General features: G+C 43.3%; 3 protein-coding genes and 2 long non-coding RNA genes across 12 annotated transcripts; 3 read left to right on the top strand and 2 right to left on the bottom strand.

Annotated features, from left to right (window-relative positions):
* Nucleotides 1-148: 148 nt before the first annotated feature.
* Nucleotides 149-18,102, bottom strand: LOC6611493 (trafficking kinesin-binding protein milt). 5 transcript variants are annotated; one of them, XM_032714097.1, is made up of 6 exons: nt 17,833-18,102; nt 15,362-15,665; nt 14,971-15,180; nt 4,486-4,764; nt 2,769-4,371; nt 1,573-2,650 (listed from the first exon to the last, which is right to left on the bottom strand). In XM_032714097.1, the coding sequence occupies exons 2-6, from the start codon at nt 15,534-15,536 to the stop codon at nt 1,573-1,575; spliced, it is 3,345 nt and encodes a 1,114-aa protein (XP_032569988.1). In that variant the 5' UTR covers nt 15,537-15,665; nt 17,833-18,102. The 5 variants fall into 5 exon arrangements, with proteins under 5 accessions (XP_032569987.1, XP_032569988.1, XP_032569986.1 ...); XM_032714095.1 differs by lacking the exons at nt 14,971-15,180; nt 15,362-15,665; nt 17,833-18,102 and adding exons at nt 8,878-9,844; nt 13,546-13,686; XM_032714096.1 differs by lacking the exons at nt 14,971-15,180; nt 15,362-15,665; nt 17,833-18,102 and adding an exon at nt 8,878-9,682 and having other exon boundaries at nt 149-2,650.
* LOC116800228 lies at nt 6,005-6,227 on the top strand. Its single transcript, XR_004361210.1, has 2 exons — nt 6,005-6,096; nt 6,165-6,227. It is a non-coding gene; the product is annotated as an uncharacterized LOC116800228 (long non-coding RNA).
* LOC116800227 lies at nt 6,917-7,640 on the top strand. The gene is made up of 2 exons (XR_004361209.1): nt 6,917-7,000; nt 7,213-7,640. It is a non-coding gene; the product is annotated as an uncharacterized LOC116800227 (long non-coding RNA).
* A 395-nt stretch (nt 18,103-18,497) lies between the features above and the next one.
* On the bottom strand, nt 18,498-23,277 carry LOC6611490 (RNA-binding protein 39). Of its 3 annotated transcripts, none has more exons than XM_032714100.1 (6): nt 23,158-23,277; nt 22,977-23,093; nt 20,484-20,638; nt 20,008-20,412; nt 19,396-19,930; nt 18,498-19,300 (listed from the first exon to the last, which is right to left on the bottom strand). In XM_032714100.1, exons 2-6 carry the CDS (start codon nt 23,028-23,030, stop codon nt 18,662-18,664), a joined length of 1,788 nt encoding a protein of 595 aa, XP_032569991.1. In that variant the 5' UTR covers nt 23,031-23,093; nt 23,158-23,277; the 3' UTR covers nt 18,498-18,661. The 3 variants fall into 3 exon arrangements, with proteins under 3 accessions (XP_032569991.1, XP_032569990.1, XP_002036031.1); XM_032714099.1 differs by having other exon boundaries at nt 19,396-19,933; nt 23,158-23,276; XM_002035995.2 differs by having other exon boundaries at nt 19,396-19,933; nt 22,977-23,277.
* Nucleotides 23,278-23,580: 303 nt separating this feature from the next.
* LOC6611489 (ras-related protein Rab-30) lies at nt 23,581-25,519 on the top strand. 2 transcript variants are annotated; one of them, XM_002035994.2, is made up of 2 exons: nt 23,581-23,860; nt 24,005-25,519. In XM_002035994.2, exon 2 carries the CDS (start codon nt 24,076-24,078, stop codon nt 24,745-24,747), a length of 672 nt encoding a protein of 223 aa, XP_002036030.1. In that variant the 5' UTR covers nt 23,581-23,860; nt 24,005-24,075; the 3' UTR covers nt 24,748-25,519. The 2 variants fall into 2 exon arrangements, with proteins under 2 accessions (XP_002036030.1, XP_032569993.1); XM_032714102.1 differs by lacking the exon at nt 23,581-23,860 and adding an exon at nt 23,916-23,937.
* Nucleotides 25,520-25,720: the final 201 nt, after the last annotated feature.

Below are 25,720 nucleotides of genomic sequence, written 5' to 3'. Positions count from 1 at the left end.
AAAGCACATCAAATAAATTTAGGTGGGGGGTCCTCAATTAATTTTAATTATAAATAATATAATCCTCATATAATTAAAAATAATTTTGTTTATTTTATTTTGGTTTTTTTGTCTATTTGATTGCCAATGCGAAAGAAAACGCTTTCAATCATTTTGTATTTAACGATGTTCTCTTTATTTTGCAGATATAAATAAATATATTGATAATTAAAACTAATAACTTTTACAATCCTTTCTGTATTCCAAATTGTTGTATAATTTACGCTTTAGGGCACGCACTCGATTCCAATGCCAACTGTTCAGTTGAAATGCTATTAAACATAAATCCTCGAAAAACGCGTACAACTCCAATAAACATATGTTACTTCTTGATCTTAATCGATATATTCTTATTCCATGATATTTTCGTTCTTCAAATTAAAAACCTTTCGAAGTCAAAATAACAAAAGTAGTACTGATCTGATCTTCAACTTTACACTTCAGTTTTGAGAATCCTGCTAATAGACTTTAACTGCGAGCTGTTGTGTGATCGCGAGTGATTGGATAACATGTGTCCGTTTATTGCTAATGCTTGATTGGTTGGCCATGGTGCATTTGTTACTGGATCTTGGATGCTGTTCCCTATCGATGAACCTACTAATACGGATTTCTTCACACATTTGTTCAGTGCTCTTAAGTTCTTGTGTCTCGGGTTAAGTGCGCTCTGTTTGGAAGCTATGCTCTGCGGTTCTGCATAGCCAAACGAGCACCACCCCAATGTAGGACTAGAAAAATAATCGTTTTTCGCTATAATTTATGTATTTCTCGTATGGTGGCGCAGTTGTCACCACCGAAATAAGATGTAAGTCAAAGCAATAGCATTTTGAGTTATGATCTTTGTGATACAGTATTTGGGAGGAAGGGGGCTACGGAGTACGTCTCTTGTGTGGAAAGCGAATAACGCAAACTATATACGCGTGTAAAAAAATATATATGCACCTCTTTACTTAACCACATTCAAGTTACAGATTGATCTCTCTCATTTTGTTCTTTCTATATATGTACAACGTTGCACCTGCTTTGACCCTTTACACAACGAAATCATAAAATTAAATATATACTCGGTTTCGTTTTCGTTTAAGTGGTAATAAAGACAGGGAAAATAAATACAAAATTGGCAAAATGTAGTTTAAATTAAAAATAGCTGCTTTGGAACTCGGTTTCTCTAACGAACTGGCAATCGTTTTGTTCTTATATTGCCGTTGTCGGTTGAAGCAAAAAGAATAATAATAATATGCGAAGTACTCGATTAATAACTACTAAATTTAAACATTTCTCTATATATGTATTTACAAATCACAGCTACAAACACTAAAACCTTCTTCCAGTGTTGCTTAAGGTGGCGATGACAGGCATTATGCGGGGTATTAAACAGAAAAATTAAACTAAACGATCATCACACGATTACATTACGTTTCGTTATTCAACTTGTTCTCGCGTAGTGCTTAAATAAAAATGTTACTTCCGCCGTTTAAAAGTAAACTATAGTCCAGCAAGCGTAAGAATAAGGTTGTGAATGATTAGCTATTTGTTTTACAGCCAACCGCCCTTGCGGCCAAAAAGCAAGGAACTAACTGAACCCACAAACGCCTGTGTGATGGTCTGTGGTGTCGCCTCTTCCTCCTCCGCAGGCTTAGCCTCACTTCGCTTGGTGCTGAGCTTGCTGCTGCCGCTGTCGGCTACCTTTCCCAGATCCGGACGCACCCGTCCGCCTCCTCCGGCGCCAGAAATTGTGCCCAGATCAGGCCTCTGGTTGGCCATTCCGTTCTTCAGCTGCCTGCGCGATTTCTGACGCTGCATCTGCTTCAGTCGCGTTTCGCTCGCCGTGCCGTTGGTTGTCGTCCCAGCGCTTGGCTGACTTTGTGCTGCTCCTGTTGTTGTGGGTGTCGCGCTCTTCGACGGTTTGATCTTCATTACCAAGCCCTGGTCGTCGCTGTCATCGCTATTGTAAGCGCTCGTGCTGCTGCTCGTCGAGATACCTGGCCCTGCAGCCGCCGCAGCTGCTGATGTTGATGCTGTTGCGGGCGTGGGCGACTTCAGGCCTCGATGCAGGACACCCTTGATCTGTGCCCGATCGAAGTGTATGTCGTCCACAATGCTGTTGCTGCTGGTGTGGAGACTCTGTAGGCTGCCACTGCTCAGGGGCGAGCTGCTGCGGTTCGCGATTCCTGAGCCAAGGCCTCTCTGTGCGCTTATTATGTTCTCCAGTCCAATGCTCTCCACCTTCTCAATTAGGTTCAGCGATCGCAGGGCACGTCTTTCCAAGTGCGACAGCATGATCTTCTGCTGCTGCTGCTTGCTAAGGCTGCTCCTTTGCTTCTGTTGCTGCTGCTGATGCTGATCGCCTACGATTTTGCGTCGTATCAAATCTGCACCAGACGAGAGCAATCCAAAGAGCGGCTCGGGCGACTGGGCACGAGGAGGTGATCCCTCCGGACTGTTGCATGGCGTCACCGTGGGCGAAAAGTTGGGACCGGCGGGCGTGTTGAGGGCACTGGGCGTCACCGCCTTGATGCCCCTCTCATTCAGCATTCCAGCGAGTCCGAGGTTCACCGAAAATGTGGAGCAGGAATTTTTGCGCGATAGTCCAGCGCGAGGCGTGGCAGGACAACTGAAAGTAGAACACAACAAAAATTAGAATTCGGGCTAAGAAATAATGCGTTAAACGAAAAACGAGAAGGAAAACGAGTCTCAAACACATGGCAGCTGGCATATCATTTTATACTAACCTGGGTTGCCTTGATGTCGACGTGGAGGCCATTCGGGACGACATCTGCGACTGCGAGAGGAATGACAGATCGTTTACGAATCCATCGTCCGGATGCATGACCATGCTGTTGGTGTAGGTGAACGTGCAGCCCGGTGCTTCGAACTGTTTGCCGGGCAGATCATCGCTAACGTCCTCCTCTACGTCCGACAGCGTGTAGATCTGCATTCCCAGATCGTCCAGACCACGTCCACCACGGATCGTCACGCCGGGACGCTCGTCCAGCAGTCCACTGAGCGTGGGCGTGGCCAAGCGGGACCAATGGTGCAATGTCTGCGATCCCTCCATGGGTTTTATGATCTGCAGCTTCTCGGGTAGGCGCCACTGATGCGTCATCGAGGCGGACATGTGATTCGTGGAGCCCGACATTCCCGACGAGCCGGTGGACATGATACTGTCCGGCGTGCGCACACCCAGCGGTAGATCCGAGTTTCGAACGTTACCTGTACCGTGACCCATTGGTTCGTCGTAGTTATAGGTTCCAGCCGGGGCATAGGACAACATAGCACGGCGAGCCAAGACCTCAGCCGGCGTCAGCCTCTTGAGAGCCGCCTCCAGCTCCTTGGCGCCGGGCGCTCCTGGCACACCAGAGGGCTGGGCTGGATAACCGTCATCCGACTGGGAGTTGAGACTCTCGCTTGACAGAGTTTTAACTCCCAGAGATTGATTGCTACCGCCACGATAGTAGGAGCCCGCTGGATACGCCATCGAAGCCATGCGCGGCCCCGAAGAGCTGCTCATCGACATAGCTCCCAGTTGGGTCATCGACACGTTGCCGCTGTCCATGTAGTTGCCGCTCTTGCCGGCACATCGCACTGTGTCGAATACCCGTTTGTAAGGCGGTACGTTGCCAGCTCCCGCATACACGCTACCTCCCATGGTCGACGAGCTCATGCCGCCGGACGGCATGTGCATCATCATGCGGCTAATGCGGTCCGCTGATCGCTGGCTGTCGCCGGATATGCCAGAGTCTAGGCTATTCTCTGAGTACAGTGAAGACTCCATAAGCTCACAGTGCAGTGAATCCGGCGGGAAAAGACCACCCATGCCAGCGCCACTTGTTCCAAGGCCGCCGAGGAAGGAGCTCCTGGCCTGCGGCTGCGACCGCTTTCGCTGCTGCTTCAGCTGATCCTGAGCAGAGTGCAGCAGAGCGAGCACCTCTTCGTAGCGCTGCTTGAACTCCACCAGTTCCAGGGCCAAAGCATTTTGGTTTTCTTTCGTCACGTGCAGCAGCGAGAGATGTTCGTCGTTGTCTTGCGTCAGTTGGTGTAGCCGCATTTCCGCCTCCGCCAGGCGAGCGGTCAGGTTCACGATCTGCTCATGTTGCAGCCGGTTCTCCTCACGCTGCCGTTCCAACTCCAAACTGAGGTTGTCGTACTGCGAGTTGGCATCGTTTAGCTGAGCACTGATATCGGCCATAAGCTGGCGCTCGTGCTCCTCCACCTCGTCCGTCTGGTGGGCCAGTTGGGTGGCCTCGCACTTCAGAGACTTGTTCTCGTCGAGCAGAGAGTTGACTTTGCGCTGCAGCAGATCCAAAGTTATAGACTTCGACATGGTGGGAGTGTCTGTGAAGAGACAATTATATATAATTAGTCATGAAGTACTTTCGCACTTATACAAAGTTTATTTCTTGATCACTTATCTACCCATATAGATAACGATATCTGTGTTTAACTTACCAGTATCTGTGCCATCGTCTGCATCGTTGGTAAGCACAGAGATGAGCTCGTTCTTCTTGTGCAGCTCGTGGACCAGCTGAGCACGATCGTCGTTGGAGGCCTTGAGATCGGTTTCCAGATCCGCGACCCGTGCCTCGAGTGCATTGTTCTGGGTGAGCAGCTCCTTGCCAATCTGCACGGTCAGCTCTAGGTCCTTTTCCTTCTCCTCCAGCAGTCGCGTCACGGCCTCAATGTCATCGTACGCCCGAGTCATTTGGCTAACGCGGTTGCCGCATAGAACTATAAAATATACAAGAACCAAATAATTATGGAACCATAAACGCAATCAATGGATGGAGTAACTATGTTGAAATTTGTATACATTCGTAGAAAATAATGGCAATTTGTTCGACAGGCTCTGTTTGACAGTGACAAATTTGTGATATTGTTATTCTAGTTTTACTTGTACAATTTAAGAATATTTATTCTCAATCTTCTAATAAGTACACAAATGTTTCTCACAAATCAATTCAGCACAAATCAGCTAAAGAAACTTTTCACAAACTTTGGTAATCAGTTGTTCGTTACAAAAAAAAAAAGTTCACCGTAGCGGGAGGCACTTTTTGAAAGACTCCCTGTGACAGTGTTGGAAAGGAGTGCAATAGCTCCACACTGGACTGGATTCATCGATTTAACAGTTATAGCATAAGCACCTTCCATCAGCAGCTGTTCGTTCTGCTGTTCTCCCGTTATAAGCCCCTCTACTGCTGTATCTGCTGTCGTTGTTGTTGCAATGTTTCCACCTATGCTGCTGCCCAAAGAAAGTTCATCCTCGTACTCAAGTTCATCGTCCGTGATGAAGAAGTCTTGGTGCAAATCCGACCAATTTTGGCATGCCTCAAAGGCCAAGTCTTCCAAGTTGGTAATCGTTGTGGCTGTTTTTGTTGTTGTCGCTGCAGCTTCCAATGCATTCCCGCTATTGGCATCTCGCTCCGATGCACTGGCTAAAAATCGATGATGGACCCCGCTGCCGGCAGCAGACTCCCTGTCTCTCTCTCGCTCTCCCGTTGGCTCCATCTCCTTTGCCATTACTTCCCCATTGTTTACGTGCGTCATTTTGTCTTTGTTGATTTCTTTCGTTTTCTTTGGCAAATTCTTTTCTTAGTCACTTAGCGTTCTTGCTTTAGATCTAATCACATTTAAATTTAAATCGTTTCGTTAAGCAATTTCCTCTTCGATTTGTATTATGTAATTTTTAAAGCATTTTACAAATTCCGTCTAGGCACTGTCGGCTTGTTTGGCGGTACAAAGAGGGGTGTTTTATTTTTCCCTCGGCGTTTTCACCCCGTTTATCCGTTTTTTTTTATTCGTTTTCACCCGGGGGTCACATGATTTTGTAGTTTTTTATTCAATTGCCTTGATGCTCGGTGAATGTAAACATTAAAACTAATTGCTAAATTAATGCGAATTGTCCAGAGTCACAAGAGAAAATGAATAACTGTCATCGTGAGGCTCTCTCCCAGTCACTTTTGGCTCTCTTCACTGCCACCCACTAAAAGCGGAGCATGCGCAAAATCACTTGCAGCTCGTTAATTTATTTCTTTCAAAGATTTCGCTTGGCCGAAAATAAACGTAAAACAAAAAAAAACCTCGCTTGACTGGCTCAATGTTATCTTTTCTGTTTTTGTTTTTATAAATAGCCATGAGCGCAGCTTGGAAACTGGAAGTGGAACTTCTTGCTCGGCCAAACGCACACACTCAAATGGCAGCTGCGACGTCGACGTCGACCAAGGAGGACCGGCAGCGCAGGCAGCAACAATAGAAACAGCAGTACCAACAACAACAACAACTGCAGCAGCATCACTTAAAGTAAAAGGCGTTTTCCCCCAAGACATTTCCAGTGAAAGGGAAATGGCAATAGTTACGCTTACAGCTGGGAATTCTAAATGGAAATACTATAAAAAAAATCACAATTTTGGTAAACTCACATGTGCTAAATATTTCGGCGTTTCACTTCACTTCACAATAAATATATAATAGCAGTTCAAAAGTCCAAAGGTTAGAGACATAACCCACAAACAACAACAAAAAACTTATAAACGCGAAAACTTCAAATATAGATGGAAAGAAGAAGACGGACAAAAACTGCGCTCCAAACTCGTGACGGTACACACACACACAAATACAGTCTCTTCTTCTTACGCCTTTTGCGTGCTGTTTTTTATATTCTTTTCGCAGTTTGCAAACGTTTCGAATTGCTCATTAAATCTTTAACCGCATGAACACTATTCGAAATTGCAACTCCTTGACTTTGGCAAATTGTTTGGCACAAATTGTTTTACTTTTCCGTTCGGATTTTGCACAAATTGTGTAATTTACAGATTGCAGATACTCGAGAGAATGACAAACGCGAGGCGTGGAAGCCAAGAGTGAATGAATTTCGTTTGTTGTATTGGAATCGAAGTCCACATCCACCACCATGGCATCCACAAATGCGAGAGCCAGAGAGCGGTACAGTGTTACCAGCTCTCAAAAGGTAAATAGCAGTGGTGTAAGAGGGTCGACTCAATGATACTGCGTAACATCAGTAATTTAAACGAAAACTGGCGACATAAATAACTTCTATTCATTTACATACAAACTTGAAACTTTCGATGCACATGAGCCGGATAGGCGACCCATGGTCATCAAATCCCTTTGCCAATTGTTTGTTTCCCCTCAAAATATATCATATTTCCTATTTCTCAGGTAAACAGCGGGAAATTTGAAAACTCCAACTGAAAACCGGAACCATTTTCCGCCTAATCCTAATCCCATTCATGGTTAGGGCGCGAAAAACTACGCGGGTAATTTTCTGCGTACCTATTTTGCTGAGACGTCTTTCCACGAATTACAAAACATTTAGATAAATCAGGTAGAAAACTATTGCACAAAACGAAATGGTTTAGGATCAGCGATGGATCGGATTAGCCGATTTACGATCTTCCGGACTCTGCTCTAAAAATTAAAAATCTAGTTAGAGAGTTTGTGAACCTGCTAATGTTCCACTTAAAGATTTACAGCACGCGTCGGTCAGTCATAAAAATTGGAAGAAAACTCATTATCTTACGTCTGCGTTTAGCGTTTAGCAGTTTAATTACCCTATAAAGCAATAAAAACATGAAAGTTGTACCGCACTTTAATGTTAAGTGTTTTATATTAATTTAATAAATATATTAACATATGATTCATGTGCGTTAGATACATTAAAATCTCATAAAGGCATCAGTAGTTTAAAACACTTTAGTATAGTGCCTCGATTAGTTTTTAAGATATAGAGAAACCCTCTTACGTGCAAGTCATAAAAACGTACTTAATTGTTTTTTTTGGCAGCTTTACGCTAATAGAACTTCAGTGATGATTTCAAGACAATAATGTCATGTGGTTTTTTGCCTGCATTAATGGCAATAAATGACTGGAGCTTTTTCCGCAATCAATCGCACAAAGATAGTGTGTGCCTGGCAAACAAATGATAAGGCAAAAAAGCTCCTCTCCACATTTGGAAAACTAAATTAATACAAAACTTGCGTAGATAAGTGGCGGCCCTAGCAATAAAGATCCCAGCCACAAGATGAGATCATGTGCTTGATAGTTTTTCTCTAATGAACTTGCTAAAATCGTCTATAGGCGATTTTAGGATCGTACAAAAGCGATCATAAGTTGTGCAAATATCAATATGCCAGACTCGGCTCTAATAACAAGCCGAATAACGATCCATATAGTATAGTATATCGAAAGCAAATACAAAGTCTGAACATCACTCAGCGAAATAAAAGAAAATAAATGGGCGTAAATGGAGAATATTTGCTCAAGCCTACATATATGTGCAAAAAATGGCTGTCGTGTTTGCTCACACGTCGACCACAACAAAAGAACTCAGAAATAAACAGGGAAAACAACACAAAAGTTCATTAATAATAGGAAATATATGGAAAGACTTTCGATAAGATAGGCACAAATTAAGGCTAAGACATGCAGCCTGCACTTCAGCGATAAAAAAAGAAAGTGTGAGGCCATATTGCCAAAATACGTTAATAACAAACCAATCTAAGTAAAGCCATGTCTATTTGCAAGCATATTGATAAGGCAGATATCATAGGCGATTGCCAATGATAAAGGTATTACTAATTCAATATGAGCAATGCAATAAAATGATTATAGCGAACTTTAACCACAATTGTTATTAAAAGGTTCAGCGAATCCGCAAACTATTCGAGTGTACCTATTATCACTGGAGTGATTCTTATCACTTGTGCCATGAAGAGCGATGGATTATATGCTATCTTAATGCCTCAATTATCAGACACTTGACATGGCTACAAGTTCAGAAGAGTCGGAACCATCTGAAACATCCCGTCCAGACCTCGTTCTTACCTTTGTTCGTCAGCAGACTGCGCACCACCTTCAGGCAGTTCTTGCCATCGACGTTCTTGGAGGCGTAGTACATGACTTCCCAGCTGCTGGCCGCCTGCAGCAGCTCCTGTGGCAACTCAAAGTGCGGCGCCTCCAGTGCGCCCGTTATCGGACTGGGTACCGGCGTGCCCGGCACACTGGCCTCCACCTTTCGCTGCCCCTTCGAGGCGAAGTCGTGCAGCAGCGCCAGATGAGGAGCCGACACGCCCAGCGGCGTATCCATCGACTTTGGCCCCGACTTCATCTGCTGGACAATGCAACGCATTCGATCCACGGCCTCCAGTTCGAGTTCCAGACGCGTGGGCGGCGGCTCAATCCCATTGACGATCGCCGACATGGAGGAGCAGCTGGACAGGCTATCGAAATCGCTAGCAGATCCATTCAGATGCTGTCGCTTATCCGCCGAGCGCTGGCAATTGAAGTCCAGGTGCTGACCCAGCAGCTTGTAGGTGTTCTCGAAATGCTTGCTGGAGTTGGACGGCTGGCTGGTGATCAGGGTGGCATTCAGGGAATCCTCGGAGGTGGCGGTGGAGCACAGCGAGCTGCTCGACTTGCTCTCGACCAGCGAGGTCGACGAACTGCCGGCTTCGCGGTCCACGGAAAAGGTGCTATTCAGCTGGTTGCCATGCTCGAAGGTTTGTCCATAGTCGTCCGCCTCCTGCTCGACTATTATGGGCAGGGAGTCCAGCTTCCTGACGCCATGATGATGTGGCTCTGGTTCTTGTTGATTCGGTTTACTTCGCGTTGCACTGTTGAGGAATGGCATTTTGCTGTACGTACATCGTTTGCTTGGCTTTGGCGCGAACTTTTAAGTTTTAATAATTTCGATTTAACATGTATTGGAACACACGAACAATTAACTTCTAACAGGAAATTTTGTAGAGTATAGTTTTAACAGCTTTTCTGGGATTTGGCTTGCATTCAGTGCCTATAAAGATTGCGAGTGTTGATGCGTGTGTGTGTGTTAGTAACTTAGTTCAATTTCTTGTTAAAATACTGCGCAAATTGCACCTATCTATGGGCTATATCTTTCGACCGACTGCCGAATGTTAACACTCGGATTATGAGGCAAGTTACCATCAGCTGCCAGCAATCTGCGGAAGATGGTTGCCTCACTTTTCCAAAAATACCAACAATGGCAAAATTTTGTTTGCGCATATAAATCCCAGCATTTACATACAATGCCAGTTGAAAAAATAAATCACAAATATTTCAAAACTGCGACGACTTCACATCGCCGCGCGCAGGAGAAGAGTGGAGTGGACAGATTGTGTGGGCATGGCGGAGATTTAGTGGCTGCCACTTGAGGAAAGTTGGGCGCAAACGAGTTTTACAAATTAGTTAGCCTAGGGAGAATGCGTTCGAATGGCGCTGATCCGTGGCCAAGATCACGTAGGTTGTTGCTGGGAAAACTCTGGCCAAACTAGAACCGTCTCAGGTAGGAAAAACGCGTGGGCTGCGCTTCAGAATGTGGGAAATGGTGCACATCCCAAGTAGTTGGTTGGTCCATTCACGCTCTCAATAGCCACCATTCGATCATCATTTTTATGGCCGGCCACTCGGGCGAAGTGAAAGAAAATTGAGCTGAACCCAGTTGCGAAAAGTGCCGATGCTGAGCTAGATTCAGTTACTAACGGTTGTGCCAAATGAACGGCCAACATGAGATGGCCAACATAAAGCCGCTGCTGACTGCTGCTGGCTAGTCGAACAAAAAGCCTTGGTGCCCACAATCCCAGATGCGGAGATGAGTCAACTGATCCGAGTCACCACTTTTTTTTAACTTGAAATTAATTTTTTTGCATCCCTACACTTGAGGTTTATTTTTTAGGTTCATCGACATGCACACCGCGTATGCACCTGTGAGTCACGTTTCCCAACTTCAGGCAACCTAAACATTTTCGAAGGGAGACGGCCAATAAATCACTTTATCGCATAGATAAACCATATGACATATGACAAAACGAGCAACATACAACTTGATTGGCTGATTGAATCAAGTTATGATATATATGATATATAATGGGCGAGAAGATATAAGCCGATCGAGACGTTCATGGGCGCTGGGGGTTTGGTAATTATGTAAAGACAACTGAATAAATAATAAATAGCCGAGGGAAAAGCAGGCAAAACATCCCAAAAAGGCCAATCAATTCGTACACGCGAAAATGAAGCGAAAACGGCAGCAGTAACATAAGACCAACTCAGTTGTTATTTGGCATGTTATTTGTTATTTGTTACTATTTTTTTTTAGCTTTGCAGTTTTTCTGATGTATTTGGTTCACATCAACTTTCACAAATGCTGTTCGTAATTAATTAATGGCAAAAGTTCGGTGCATTTAAGCAGATTTTTATGGTCACTACAAGATGAGCAAGGTACAAGGTTTTTTTTCGTAATCCAATGGATTAAGTGTTTATGCGACGGATAAGTTCAAGATCAGATACAAAATGTTACGTAAATTTATTACGTAATTACAATTTAACAACAATTTTTAATTGTTTAATTATAATTTAACAATTTATGTGGGTAGTTTAAGTCACAATCATTCTAGAGTTTGGTACTTTAATGTTACTATAATACTAATCAATAATTCACCTAAGCTGATTTCTTTTTAAAATCTTAGATGCGTAAATCTGCATCAAGAGCAGCTAATATTTAAATAGTTGTATTGATCAATAACAAACAACGGCAACGACAAGGAAGTTCGATGTCCGCTGCAGTTGAGTGATAGCCTGTGGGAAGTGGTAGTTGTAACCACTGGTTATTACCGCGAAAAACGTTTTGAGACACATTTTCTTGCACCAATTAGCGGCGGGCAGTAGTGTGATTGTCCTCCTCAATAGGCCAGTGACACAGAGGAAAACGCTGAAGAGGCACAAATGCCGACAGATTGAACGAATAGCCTGCAGGTGCAGTGCTGTTGCGAAATGACGCAATGAAAGTATGTCACAATATGTATGTAAACCATCTCGGCCAATTGTTTGCTGACTAAAAAGAAGCATGGTCAGTTGCACATAAGCGGCTTTGTTTTTTTTTTCGTATTTTTCTGGTTGGTTTGCCCGAGTTTAGGACCCACGAACATGACACCAATTTTCGCGCGGAATTTGGTGCGGCAGAGGCTTAGCACCAATAAAAGTACAATTGCCAGGGCGATTATGACTGTCCATTTAACGTGGCCCATAGCTCAAGCGCCATTTGAACATTTGTACATTTGTACATTTGTACTTTGCGGTTGGTTTTTTAGCGGAACACTTGATGAGCCAACGGAACGCGTTCTTTAGCCAGATAAACCGTTGATTGATGCGGAAGAGCCGAGCTACTGGGTAAAGATAATGCCAATCGATCAAGAAGCCACGCCAATGGAGTACAGTTGTAGCTGGCTATGAGCGAAGTAATCAACGGATTGTATAACCAAGATACATTGACCTGTGTGATTCATGCTTATTAATCATTACTTTTAATAGGTGAAGAGTAGAATGACTAATTGGAAATTTATCTTTACTTCTTAATCTTCATGGAAATTCAGTGTAAAAATACAAATGCTGGAATATCTATACTCTTTTTTTAAGTCGGGTTTACTATCATTTGTTGGAAAATTTAATTGATATTTCCATGAATTTCCAGGCGTCATGAGATTACACATAAAGTTGATCACTTCCACGTGGATTGTTTTTTCCAGCCTGACCTTTGCTTTGTTTATTTGTGTTCTTAGCACAGATATACAAATAAGCATCTGTAAGGAGTTTCTGTTTACCCAGGGATCACTGTAAACCGGCTGCCGTCCAAGAACTGGAAGTCGGGAATTCGTGTAGCGGTAAATGGTAAATTGCCCGTCCACCACGCACATGTCTATATATGTATGCATGTACATATGTACAATGGAAAGCGCACACACACCCAATGCAAACAAACATCGGCAAACAGCTGGTTTTTTTTTTTTGAAGTGACAGAGACGGAATGCCGATGCGCGACAGAGATGGACGGAAATTCCGATAGAGGGCCATATAGAATTAAAACACTTCTTATCAGCGAAACCGAAAGACGGCATGGAAAAGCGATTATGTAAAGAGACGGAACGACAACAACTGCAAGCGAAGAAACCCCATTGAATGAACGGCAAGAAAAAATTAAGCTGACAGACAGACAACAAGCCCTGCCCATGGCCTCCACCCATTAATACATTAATACGCGCGTTCCCTTTAAATGTTTACAACAGCCAGCGTTTTCCTCTTCATAATTCACAAAAAAAATGAAGCAAAGAAGGAACAAAAAAAAACTTTAGCACTCACACACACACACTAACACACATACACTGGCAATATTTGTCCTAAAAATAAATTCAATTCGTATGACGGCACGAACAAAAGGCACTTGGAGAAATTCCAACTGCTCTGGCGCACACAGCGCGTATGAGCAATATTATTAATAATTTTTGCGTTAATGATTTTTCGGCAGTGCCATTGGCTCGCCTTTATGCCATTTTGCTTTTATTTGGCACACATATTTCTCGAGTATTTTTGGCAAATTATGCCAGACGTGCACACGCACAATTTCACTGCCAACGCCGAACGAAAACACAGATTTTTCGTAATTTTCGCACTTATTAACGGAGCGAACGGACCACCGCTTACATTTCGTTTTGGCACACACAATTCAGTTTACGTATTTATTTCGCGGCGGCGCTAAGACATTTGAAATATCGCACACACGGGCACGCGGAGCGCAGCACCATTACTTTTCCTCTTTCCCCACCGATTTCAAACGTCCGACAAAATCGAAAAGCAAAATGACAAAAGCACGCGCAGCGTTGCCGTATCGCCGGCCGGGCCCCACTCAGCTGTTCCGATGTAGCTGTCATGTGGCAGTGATCTTGTGTGAATGGCAGGCCACAGCTGTCACAGCGGACGTTTCACAACACTGACTGGAGTCTTGAGCAACAAGTGTTGAAATAGCGCGGGAAATCGATTAATCGGCAGTATTTTAAAATTCTTAGCAAATTGTAATTTAGTAGCTTTAATACTTTAATGCACATTATTATATGAAAAAAAAAAACTTTAAATGGTTTGTTGCCCATAGTATTAATGCAACCAATAAGGTGAGATTAGTTTTAAGACACTACAAAACGAAGTGTCAGCATATCGATTATAAACCGCATTTGTTTAGTTGTTATAGACAATGGAAATAATTATACTTGGTTTAGTATAATCTCCATATGGCTGTCAACTCAAAATTCATAAATAAACATGAACTAGACATTTCAAAGAGTGAGTGCCTAAGAAATATTAACAATAATATTCGCACAAATGTCAGAGACAAAAAACATTGGCATGTGATACAAAAAGAACACTGCACCATATAGTATATATGGCAATTTATTTTTAATCTGCTTTCTTGCGTAGATAAAAGAAAATTGCGTTTTGCTGTCAAGCGGCGGTGGATAAACAATTTGAAAAATACTTAAAAACGCATAAAAACATTGGGAAATTTAAAAAAAGAAAAGCCCAACGACAAGTGAAAGCATCATACCTATTCATACAGAATATATATACTCTTCTATAGTATACAGATTGTATAACTCACACTGAATATGAATGATTCAAAGGGTGACCGCACAAGTTTCCGCTGATAAATTTGTATTAATTGGGCAATTGTATAGCTAGGCAGAGACGACCAGTGCCATAAAAACAAATATATTAGGAAAGCCATAAATGGCTTTGGTCTTCACCCTCTTATGAGTTGCAATATGTAGATAATGAATAATATTAAGCAAAGAATATTTCAGTTTTGCTTTTGCAATTGTATAGTTATGATACGATTATAATATCGTTTAGAAAAGAAATAGATATGCAATATTCCTTTACTAATAAGAAATAAACTCTATTGTCGAACAAATATGAAGTCAAACAGATGAACAGAGCCCGAATCAAATCGCACTTAAAATAATATTTAAGGTTTTCCGATGATCTCATTCGTTCAAATGATTGAGTCATGGAAAACGCAACTGACTCCACAGGATTCTTCTTATATGCTTATAATATTAATTAAATGCAACTCACGGAAATAGTTTAGGCACTCTCTTGTCTGCTCCTTGGTCAAGCCCAGACCCTCCGGCGGAATGGGCAGCGCTGGAGCCGGAACGAACCAGTCCTCATTCGCATAGCCCGAGAAGTTTGTGAGGAAATCGTTGCGCACCTTGTATTTGGGAATCTGCTCCTCCAGCAGCGAAAAAATCTCCACCTCGGGCAGATTCTCGCTGCTGCACAGCTCTGTGAATATTACAACATAATATATTAGCACGATTGTGTGAAATTTGTTTAGAGTGCACCTGCAGTTCAACTACCAAGCTCACATTTACCACAGAAAAAGGCCTAATGGACGAGTACTCAGTCTGTGTAAGCTTAGCTCATGGTAGTTGGACTGTGGTCGAGATCGAAATGATTTGCTCACCCGTCAGGCAGCTGGCATCGCAGGTCTGTGGTCTGGGGGCAGCCGGCGACTGCAACTGCGTCTGCTGGAGGAGACGCTTCGACTGGAGGCGCGGCAGGTGCTTGCTGAGCGTCGCCTGGGCGGAGGGACTGAGCGGCTGAGAGCCGCCATTGGCCCCCAAAGTTGCGGATAGCATTAAATGGTGATCGCTTCTGGTTAGCAGTATTGTCTTGGAATTGTTACTCCTTGATTTTGGGGATTCGCGGGGTGGGCACCGCTTGGGTTGGGAACTCCTCCTATGTGCCGCGTCTGGTTAGTTGCTCAACTGAAAGTAGAGAGGAGAAGGCGGGCTTGTGTTAATTTGCTGGCAATCACATGAAACTAATAAGCCAGCTGCCAAGCGACTTTTCCCACTCTATTTTCGCTATTTGCCATCGGAATGAGTTCATTGCTAACAAACGAACAGGGGAACGAACGTATGCGACTTTTGCTTATCTATTTGCTGGCTGATAAAGTCGGCGGGCGAATGTGAATGATTATGAATACTATAAATATTAGCGCAACGTCAAAGGATTTTCGACTAATATTTATCAACTACTAAATTGGCAGTCGCAAAGTCAGACGCCTTGTGAAAAGCAAACTGACTTCTGTGTAATGAGCGTTTTAGGCCTTTGCCACACGGTACAATTTTGACTTTAGAAAGAAATCACTGCATTTTAATTGTTAGATTTTCACGTAGATAAAGATCATTCATTTAATGACAAAATGCCTTTCATTTTCGTTCACAAGCTGACAACTATGTATATTCTTTGTATAAAGCGTGCTGAATATCACTACATTTTACTTGTATTTAAACCAAAGAGAGACCTGATCGCCGCGCAGGCGTTAACTGATTCTTCTTGGCCCGAAAGCAACCAATTGATCGAGTGGAGTCTGCGAGCTTTGTCGAGTCATACCGACGGTTTCGAGGTCGGCGATGTGGAGTACTCGAAGAGCAGATCCAAGAGCCAAAGAGATGGCCATAACCATGTGGAACAGATAGACTACGTGCTCAGAGGCCCGTCGCCTGCACTCAGAAACACACATCAAAAACCGCGGTGATAATAGCAAAAAAAACGAGCGAACAAGAGGTAAAAGTGTTATTAGTCAATAAACACAGCACAGAAAGAAATAGTGTTTAATTTATAGCCAGCTTAATGATCAACGGGTTTTTAAAATTTTAATAGAATATGATATTGGGACCCAAAATGTTTAAACTGAAAAAGGTGAAGTTTTTTTAAAAGGGGTGAGTTTTCTACCTAGATTTTTGTTACCAGTGGACGCAGATGTTTTATGACCTGGTAAATGATGCCATCATAAGTACTTGAATGTAAAAAAAGAGTCGGAATACCCCTACTACGATTTTGAAGATGCCAATGGAATGTGAACGAAGTATTCTCACAGTGTACGCAGCAATCGTGAACAGCTGAATGTGAATTGGAGTTTTCAATTTGCAACTCGAAATGACTTTTAAACGATGACGCACAAAGAGCAAAGAGTTGCGGGCATGTGACGCCAAAAGAAAGGTAGGTGTTCCCCGCTAAATCGCGATACGGCCGCCTAATGATAACAGCAGAAAATCAATGGCGCTCTTTTTTCTCGCCCATTGGGCTGCATTTTGCATTGCATAACACGTAGAAAATCGAAGAACTGAGGGGAATTCGCTTTTAGACGGAAATAACAACAAAACTGAAAATCGTGAATGAAAACCGCCGGCTAACAGTAATAGTTTGGCGGCGCAGCAACTGCGCTGCTGTCAAACACAAACACACACATTCACGCATTCTATTACTCACACACAGGAAGGCATTTTTCAAATTTCTTTTTCTTTTTCTTTTAGACGCAAAGAGCGCGCAATTGTCAGGCCAAAAACACTAGCGTGGATGGCATAATGCTCTAAAATTAATTTCCAAGCGACGACAATCCTCAAACGCTTGCCAAAAAGCCAAGCAATTTGTTAAAGTTGCGTTGTTTTGGCACTCAAACGCACGAAAACACACACACATACTTTTGCACTTATATAAGTAGCGCGTCGCGTCGCTTGTTGTTGTTGTTTAATGGGGCAGGGTCATTAGACGACACCGTTAAATGTTGCATGCGGTTGTTTTTTATAGTTTTCTTCGATTAGAAGCATTGATTTATCACCAGCAGCATGAATCAGCTGGCTTGGTGGGGCGGTGGGCGGGGGATGCTGTTTGGGGGAGGTCAAAAAAATGAACACACTCGCCCACACACACACATGAAACTCACGCACACAAATTTGCGGGGGCGCAGCTGTGCGTGTGTGTGCGGGAATTATAAAACACACACAGGCGCGCACTTCTCACATTTCATAATAATTTTCACAGCTCTTGGAAAAACTAACCTTTGCGCCAAGGCGTCAAATTATTGAATTTTCATGTTCGGCCCTATAATAGCCCCTCTAATTGTTGTTGTTGCTGTGTGGTACCTACATTTGTTGTAGTTGGCTTGTGTTTGCCATTTTTTTTTCTCCGCGCTGCTTTCACAAACACACACGCACACGAAATTCAGGGGTCACATGGAATTTTCCTCAATTCCGCACTTAACATCGCGCTCGTCAGTATTTGGAAAATGTTTGCTATTGGTTAATTGTCTAAAATATGCAACGTGCACCGTACTGTGTGCGTTTGTGCTGGCAAAGCAAAGAGTTTAACTAATTTTATTTAGCCAGATTTCGATTGGCTGCTGCCCAACACATGCAAGAACCAGGGCTGCAGTCGAAACTATCGCTGAGCACCGATAACCGCTCTGCCCTGCCGATCGTTATCGGCGCTTGAAACTCAATACTCTTTCGATTTTACAATTTATTATTGATTAGCGTTTCTTTTTTCTACAAAATATCTGTATAGTAAAACTACGGCTTAACAAGTATGAGAAATGTTACAATGTCCAATGTTTTAAAATCAAGCTCCGTGCAAGCCAACAATCGATAGGTCGATCGGTCGGTGTCCTTACATTTTTGACGGTCAAACTAGCAAATTACAAATTAAGCACTAGAAACTACGTCATTAACCATTTGTAACACGATCTTGCAGCATTTCAGGCAATCTACACATTAATATAGTTCACGGACATAATTACTTGAAAGCGAGAAGTGTTAAAATTTTCAAATTCATATATATTTATAAATGTATTTAATTGTATTTTAATATGTGCCCCTAATTTTCAGCTTGCGTCGAGTCTTTAAAAAAATTGAAATGTTTTGACCAAAAATTAGTTCTTGTAACGAATATTAACAATATTTCTGTCCACGCATTCAGCTTAATCGTCGGTGTTCTTGCGCGTGGACGTGACCAGATCGACGGCGTTGATGGAGTCCGGAAACATGGTGTGGTAGTTGATCACGGGCAAGTAGGCCGCCGTGATCACTCGACCGGCAAACCAGCGTCCGTGCAGTGCATTCACTGCCAGCACTGCGGTCGTTGTGCTCGGGCACTTGACGTACACGGTTCCCGTGTGCGAGATGGTGTCCACGTGGATGTGCAGCACCCCGCCGTGTTTGGCGCACTCTTCCAGCACATCGTCGCGGATCTCCACGTCCCAGGTAGGATTTGTCTCGGTACGCGGATCAAACATATTGGACAGTATGAAGCACTGTGTGGCTATCGATGGCGCCACCTCCTGCTGCTGCAACGGCGCCGGTTGAGGTGCTGTAGCCAGCAGCGCATTGGCAGCTGCCTGGGGAACCGCCAAACCGGCTCCTTCCGCCAGCTTGAACATCAGCTGCAGACGTCCCGTGGCACCCAGATCGATGCCCGTGCGATCCATCTCGTCGGTGTCCAGCGAGGTGGTATTCATGTCCAGTCGCTCTGTCACATTGCCCACTTTCATTAGCCGACCGGCCAGTTCGAAGCCGTTCAGCTGTTCCAGAGCCTTTTTGGCATCGTCAGCATTGTGGTACTGCAAAATAGAAACAGGAAATTAGTTAAGATTAATGATTAAATAAATATTCAGCTGAATCCTTGTATAATTCATTCAACAGCTCGAAAACGCACCGTGATAAATCCGTAGCCCTTGGATCGGCCCGTCTCCGTGTCCATGATCAGTTGAATGGCATCGATCTTGCCAAAGGGCTCGAATATGCCCCGCAGCATGTCCTCGGTAATGTTGAAGTGCAGTGATCCCACGTAGAGGCGCATGGGACCCGTGTGACTCTTCGGTTGGAATGCCGGCGTTGCATTCTGAAGACGATTCTTCTCAGCCTGCGTGTGCTGCACCATGATGGGCACGCCGAGTAGCCGCTGGCCAGAGAGGCCCAGGGCCAGTGCCACGGACTCAGGATCATCGAACTCGATGTAGGCAATGCCCTTGAAGCGTTTCGTCTTGTTGCACGTGATTAGACGCACGTCGCGCACCTTGCCCACGCTGGAGAAAAACTCCTCCAGGTCACGTGCTCGCACTCGCTGCGACAACTGGATGCAGAAAACGGTGCGGGCGTCCCGCTCCTCGGGACTGAGCTCGGTGGGCGTGGTGCGTTCAGCTCCATTCGCTGGTGAGCGGCGTCGCGGAGAATTGGTTCCCCGACGGCGACTACTATAATAAGAATATTATATAAAGAGGAGCCAACAAAGGTGGGTTTCGGTTTGGAATCTATGATCTCAACTTACTTTCTGTCCCTCGAGCGGGAATGGCTGCGCTTGCGTTCACGGATCGGACTCAGCCGTTTGCGCTGCTGATCGCGGGAGCGACTGCGTCGACGCTTGTCCCGCGAGCGATCCATTTGCAACGACTTGCTGCCGGCGCGACGATCTCGCGAGCGGCGATCCTTGTCACGATCGCCGTAGCGACCACCTCCACCGCGCTCATCCCGCGATCGACTCCGACGGGGTCTGTCGCGTTCGCGCTCACGCTCGCGTTCCCGCTCCCGATCTCGATCGCCACCTTCCCGGCGGTGTCGATCCCGGTCGCCTCCGTCTCGGGTACGATCGCGCTCCTTATCCTTGTCCCGATGACTGCTGCGTTCATTGCCGCGATCTCGTCGAGATTTGCCATCACGCGAGCCGCTTCTACTGCTGCGAGAGTGAAAAAAAAAAAGGAATGACTCGTTGACTACATTAACTCATTAATTATTGATTGAGCTTACCGGGATCGCTTGCTTTGCTTTTTGTGTGAGCTTCCGCCGCCACTTCCGTTCCGCGGACCATTCTCGGCGTAGTCGTCATCGTGTCCACCGCCGCCGCCTGGACTGCTGCCGCTGCGCTTGCGTCCACCACGTCCACCGCTGCCCGCACTGACATTCTACACAGATAGGTTGTTTTGTTTGTTTGGTGGATTGGGTGTAGGATCGGACAGGGAGGATGGGTTGGTTGGGCGCAAGCAATAATGTAGATACAGATAAGTGGATTATTTTTTTGTTGTCGATTGGTTTCAGTTTTTGGTGGGTGGGAACACATAACGGGTGTTGATCGTTCGTTACGTTGTTGTCGTTGTTGAGATGTTGGTTGATTTTCGATTATATCATTGAGTTTGTTATGATATATTATTTTTTCAGTTTCGTAAATATTTTTTTTTTTTGAATAAGAGAAAGCAAATCAAAGTAAATTAGTTAAATTTTTGGCATCTGCAAGTATATAAAGTAGAAATGCTTAAGTCAACAATGATCATTTGGGGATCATTGCCAATTTTTAGCAAAGGTAGTAATAAGGATATAGATAAAGAGAGATATCTTATACGTAGTTTTGGTAAATATATGTAATATATTTAATTTGTATATGGCACACACACAGATGGTTCACGACGGCGAGAAATGTTGTCTCCACATGGGCAAATTTCCCATGCTCATTCTCATTCTCAATCAGATCAGTTTTGGGGGAATGTTTAGCGCTGGCTAGTGGAGTGGACTGGTTGATTGGTTCTCAAAAAGACGTCGTCTATATATATATAGGACATAGACATAATATAAGTAAGATTGTAGTGCTATAGTTTAAGAATTGCTTATTACGTTTTTTGTTTGTTCAAATAGGTTTGGTTTTTTGGCTTTGGCTTTGTGTTTTGGGCTTATGTGTTGGTCAACAATTATGCTTATATTTCGATTTCTGTTTATGGTAAATCTGTAATTTGTAATTTGAGCGATACTTTCTTTCTTGTCTGACTGTGAGTGAGAGTAGTAGTAGTGCTGCCTGCTGCCCCAGACAAGTTAGGAGGAGTATATCTGAAATTTAGTGCACGTTCAGTTTCATTGGTTTACATAGAGCAGTAAGTTAACGATTTCAATTGGATTGTGTTCAAAAAAAAAAACGCAAACATAAACAAATCATATTGTATACAAAATGCCTAGATATGTTTTGGTTTTTTTTTTTATTGTTTTGTAATTTTGTAATTGGTTTTTTTTCGCAGCTTCTGGCACATTCAAAACTTACCAAATGGTCTCCAGCTTTTTGTGTTTAGAATGACCAAAACAATCTCTAGCAACAATATTGAGCTTATTCGATTCTCTGCAAAGACATTTCACCCTTAAGAATTATTCTAGCATTTTTGTTTGGTTTTTTTTTTTTTATTTTTTAATGGTGATTGTGTGTGGGTAGTTGTCGGTTGTTCTTAGTGAGACAGCAGATAGGAAGAAATACGAGCGTTGAACTCATGAGTTGTTGGTTTGGGGCGAAAGAGAATTCAATTCATTTCCAAGTTCAGCTGGATTTCATAGACTACTATTTCGAAAACCTTGGCGAGCTGTCGGACAATAATGCTGGGGTTAATTAATGATAATTTTACTAGATTTATTCCACAACACACCAAAAATTGCATTTGTAAAAGCTACGGAAAAATGTGTTTTGCTAACCTCCAAATCATTTTATAATATATTGGGATTTCACCAGTATGATTTCATTTGACTAAGTTTAAACCTATTGAAATATTATTAGATGAGTCGCCCAGATAAGATAAGAGGAATACCAATTGCTACAAAATCCGTTTCAGTCACTAACAAAGATTAAAGTCCAAGTTTAGTAAGATATATATATCACTAACATACGTTGTTTTTTAATGATTAAGTTAGTAATTGCCTTGTTAGTAATTCAATCCTTTAAGTTCCCTGATACTTGTTAAATGTTTTTAGTTGCAATTGCAGCCCTGCCAAATATTTTGCACCCCACTGTACACCTATTGCAGTACAGGACTGTATCAAATGCCGCGTAGGAAAATAAACAACACAAACCCACACACAGACAGATTTTCCGTTGGCGAAACTCTTTTCTGTATGAACGCAGTCGAGTGTGAAAAAAAATTATTACGAAAATCAGCACGCAGATTGGCGTTCCGGCTGCCGATTTTTTATTAAACAGCAAAATTAGGCTAAAAATCGATTTAAGACCACTTAGTATGCATCGACTGCACATGTGTGTGTGTGTGTGTGTGTGTGTGCCCGAGACGAAGACGACTTACATACAAACACAAAATGCACGTACGCCTGTGGGTGTCTATGTGGGAAAAGAAGTATACAAACATACATATGAAGTAACTGTTTTTCTATTTTTTTCTTTTTGTTTTTGCACAGCAAAATAATTGCCTTGGGTGGGCACAAAGCCAGTGGGACTTAATTTAAAAGATAGTCGGCTGTTATCCGGCTTTGGGAACTTACGTTTTTCATGTACGGTGCCTCGAGCATCGCCTCCACATCAAAGTCCTCGGCCATATTAGAAAACTACTTCGCTGCAATTCGGGGTGCTCCGTAAAAAAAAAGTCCCCTGCTCGGTGTCTGGCACGTTTGGAGAAATCAAAATGTGGTGGGAACGCACAGCGCAATTCGTAGGACCACTTACGAAGTTCTCTTTTGGCTTTTGCGCTTATTCAATTACAATTTTTGTCAAATTTTCAACCAGATTTTCTTCTCTAGCGTGGCTACTTGTTTTCGGCTTCAGGGTTGTCACAGAACTTATCGATGACGCACAATCGATAGCTAGTGATCGTACTTCAACGCGGGCACCATATCGATAACATCGGCGGTTCCGTTTTTGATAAATCCTTAAGAGCCTGTTTAGACAAGGGCATATCTACGTAACGCGCCGTAACAGCCCTACATACAGATGCTTAAAGAAGAATTTAGCCATTTTTTCGCAACACTAGCAAGACAAGGCAATTTGCTTTTATAGTTTTCAAAAAAGTTTTTAGGGGCTTTGCAAAACGTCGATTATCGATACAAAGAAAAACATTGTTAAGTATCGCTATAGGAATTGATGTTTTCTCACATCTCTAATCAAATACCATCACGTCGAAATACAGCAAAATTCTGTTGGTAAACATAAGCAAAATTAAGGCTGGCAATTAATGCGGCAGCATGCAACCAGTTGATTACCAATTTGCAAGCATAGTCAACCTGGCCGAAAGCCTGCTGAATAGATTTGGGGCCGATTCGCATAGATAAGCGAGTAACAAGCATCTACAGCTGCTGTTGAGTCATCACCTTTTAGCCAAATAAGCCAAAAAAGGCTAACAGCCGTTGGCCAGCTAGTGATAAAGCCCCAGGTGAGCCACAGGTGATAGGCGATGTCTTCGCTGGGGATGGCGTAAGCTGATCCAACGAACCACCACCAGCCAGCAAAGTATAATCGTTACGCGTCGCTGACTAGGTGTGTCTAAGCTCCGACTAACTTTCGTCTACTTTCGCAGAGCACACACACACTTGCCCACACCCAGCGACTCAAAAACCCGAAAACCAACCCATTTTGGCAACATTCGCAATGGAGGACTACAAGTTCCTGTTCAAAATCGTCCTGGTGGGCAATGCTGGTGTTGGAAAAACCTGCCTGGTGCGCCGCTTTACTCAGGGCCTATTTCCACCTGGCCAGGGTGCCACCATTGGTGTGGATTTCATGATTAAGACGGTGGAGGTGGAGGGCGAGAAGATCAAGCTACAAATCTGGGACACCGCCGGCCAGGAGCGGTTCCGATCCATCACGCAAAGCTACTATCGATCGGCTCACGCCTTGATCCTGGTGTACGACATCAGCTGCCAGCCCACATTTGACTGCCTGCCGGACTGGCTGCGCGAGATCCAGGAGTATGCCAACTCCAAGGTACTCAAAATCCTGGTGGGTAACAAGACAGACAGGGATGACCGAGAGATTCCCACCCAAATTGGCGAAGAGTTCGCCAAGCAACATGACATGTACTTCTTGGAGACATCCGCCAAGGAGGCAGAGAATGTGGAGCGGCTGTTCTACGAGATTGCCGCCGAATTGATTGGTCAGGCAAGGAGCAAGGATGGCAGTAGTTCGGCCGCAGCGGCAGCCGCCCAGCGTCAGTCGGAGGGCAGCTCCATCGGCCTGGGGAGCTTCAGTGCCAAGGCAGCACAGAGTAATTGCTGTGGCGGACTCGCCAGCGGCGGCTCCAACTCTAGTCAAGGCGGCTGAGCAGCTGAAAACTGAACTTGAAGCTGAGCAGCTAATATGTAACTTGTTAAGGACTAATCGTGATATTCCATTTATCTTTTATTACCACAATGCTCCCACATTCTAACACATACATATGTTCAATTTTGTTTTTATAAGTATGATTATGACGTGATCGTTTGCCCTTGTAACGATTCCTATTAGATTGTTAAAACACTTTGGCTACAAATACCTTTAAATGTAAAAGTATTTAGAGCAATTCTCATCGCTTTCACTAAACTACGCTAATAACGAACATTTAAAGTACAATGTGCAAACGGATCTGGAAACTGTGCAGCTAATCTGTTATAGTTAAACGCTTATATTCTGTTGATGCTTAAAGGTTTATTCTTTTAATTACAAGACTAAAAAATTGATTATTCTTTGATTAACTCTGTACCCCCTTTGGTTTACAGAAAGCAATTGATTGTTAAAACTAATTTACTATTTATCACGATTAAGATCCTATCGGAAACTAGCTGTCAATGACTAAGGATGCTAAATATTTGTGTTACAAGAACTCCATTGGAGGTGTTTAAAACCGCCTGATTTTTTTGATTTGTATTATATAGACGTATGTATTGATCTGATTATGGATCGTTTACCAAGTGAGCATCACAGCCAATGCTACGAAGAATTTATGATATCAAAAATGCTATGCACACCATTTAGTTTATTTTTATTGATTCCTAAGGAGTATTGCATGTTTTATACATTACATTTTTTGTATAAATATACAATTTATGCATATTTATTTGCAATTATTTTTACATATTTTTACGATTAATGTGCAATCTTTGGTAATGCGATTTTTAAATGATATTCGTAATAGTGTTTAAGGTGATTTTATGACATTCCAAAAATTAAGAATTAGAAACTATGAATAGACCAGAAAGCTGAATAAAAAATAAACTAAACAAAAATAAAATGGAAAAGAGTTTTTTTTTTTTCAATT

The sequence above is a fragment of the Drosophila sechellia genome, chromosome 2L (genome assembly GCF_004382195.2).
Source record: "Drosophila sechellia strain sech25 chromosome 2L, ASM438219v1, whole genome shotgun sequence".
NCBI lineage: Eukaryota > Metazoa > Arthropoda > Insecta > Diptera > Drosophilidae > Drosophila > Drosophila sechellia.
The sequence above is the reverse complement of the archived record's forward strand: the minus strand, read 5'-3'. Positions and strand labels throughout refer to the sequence as shown.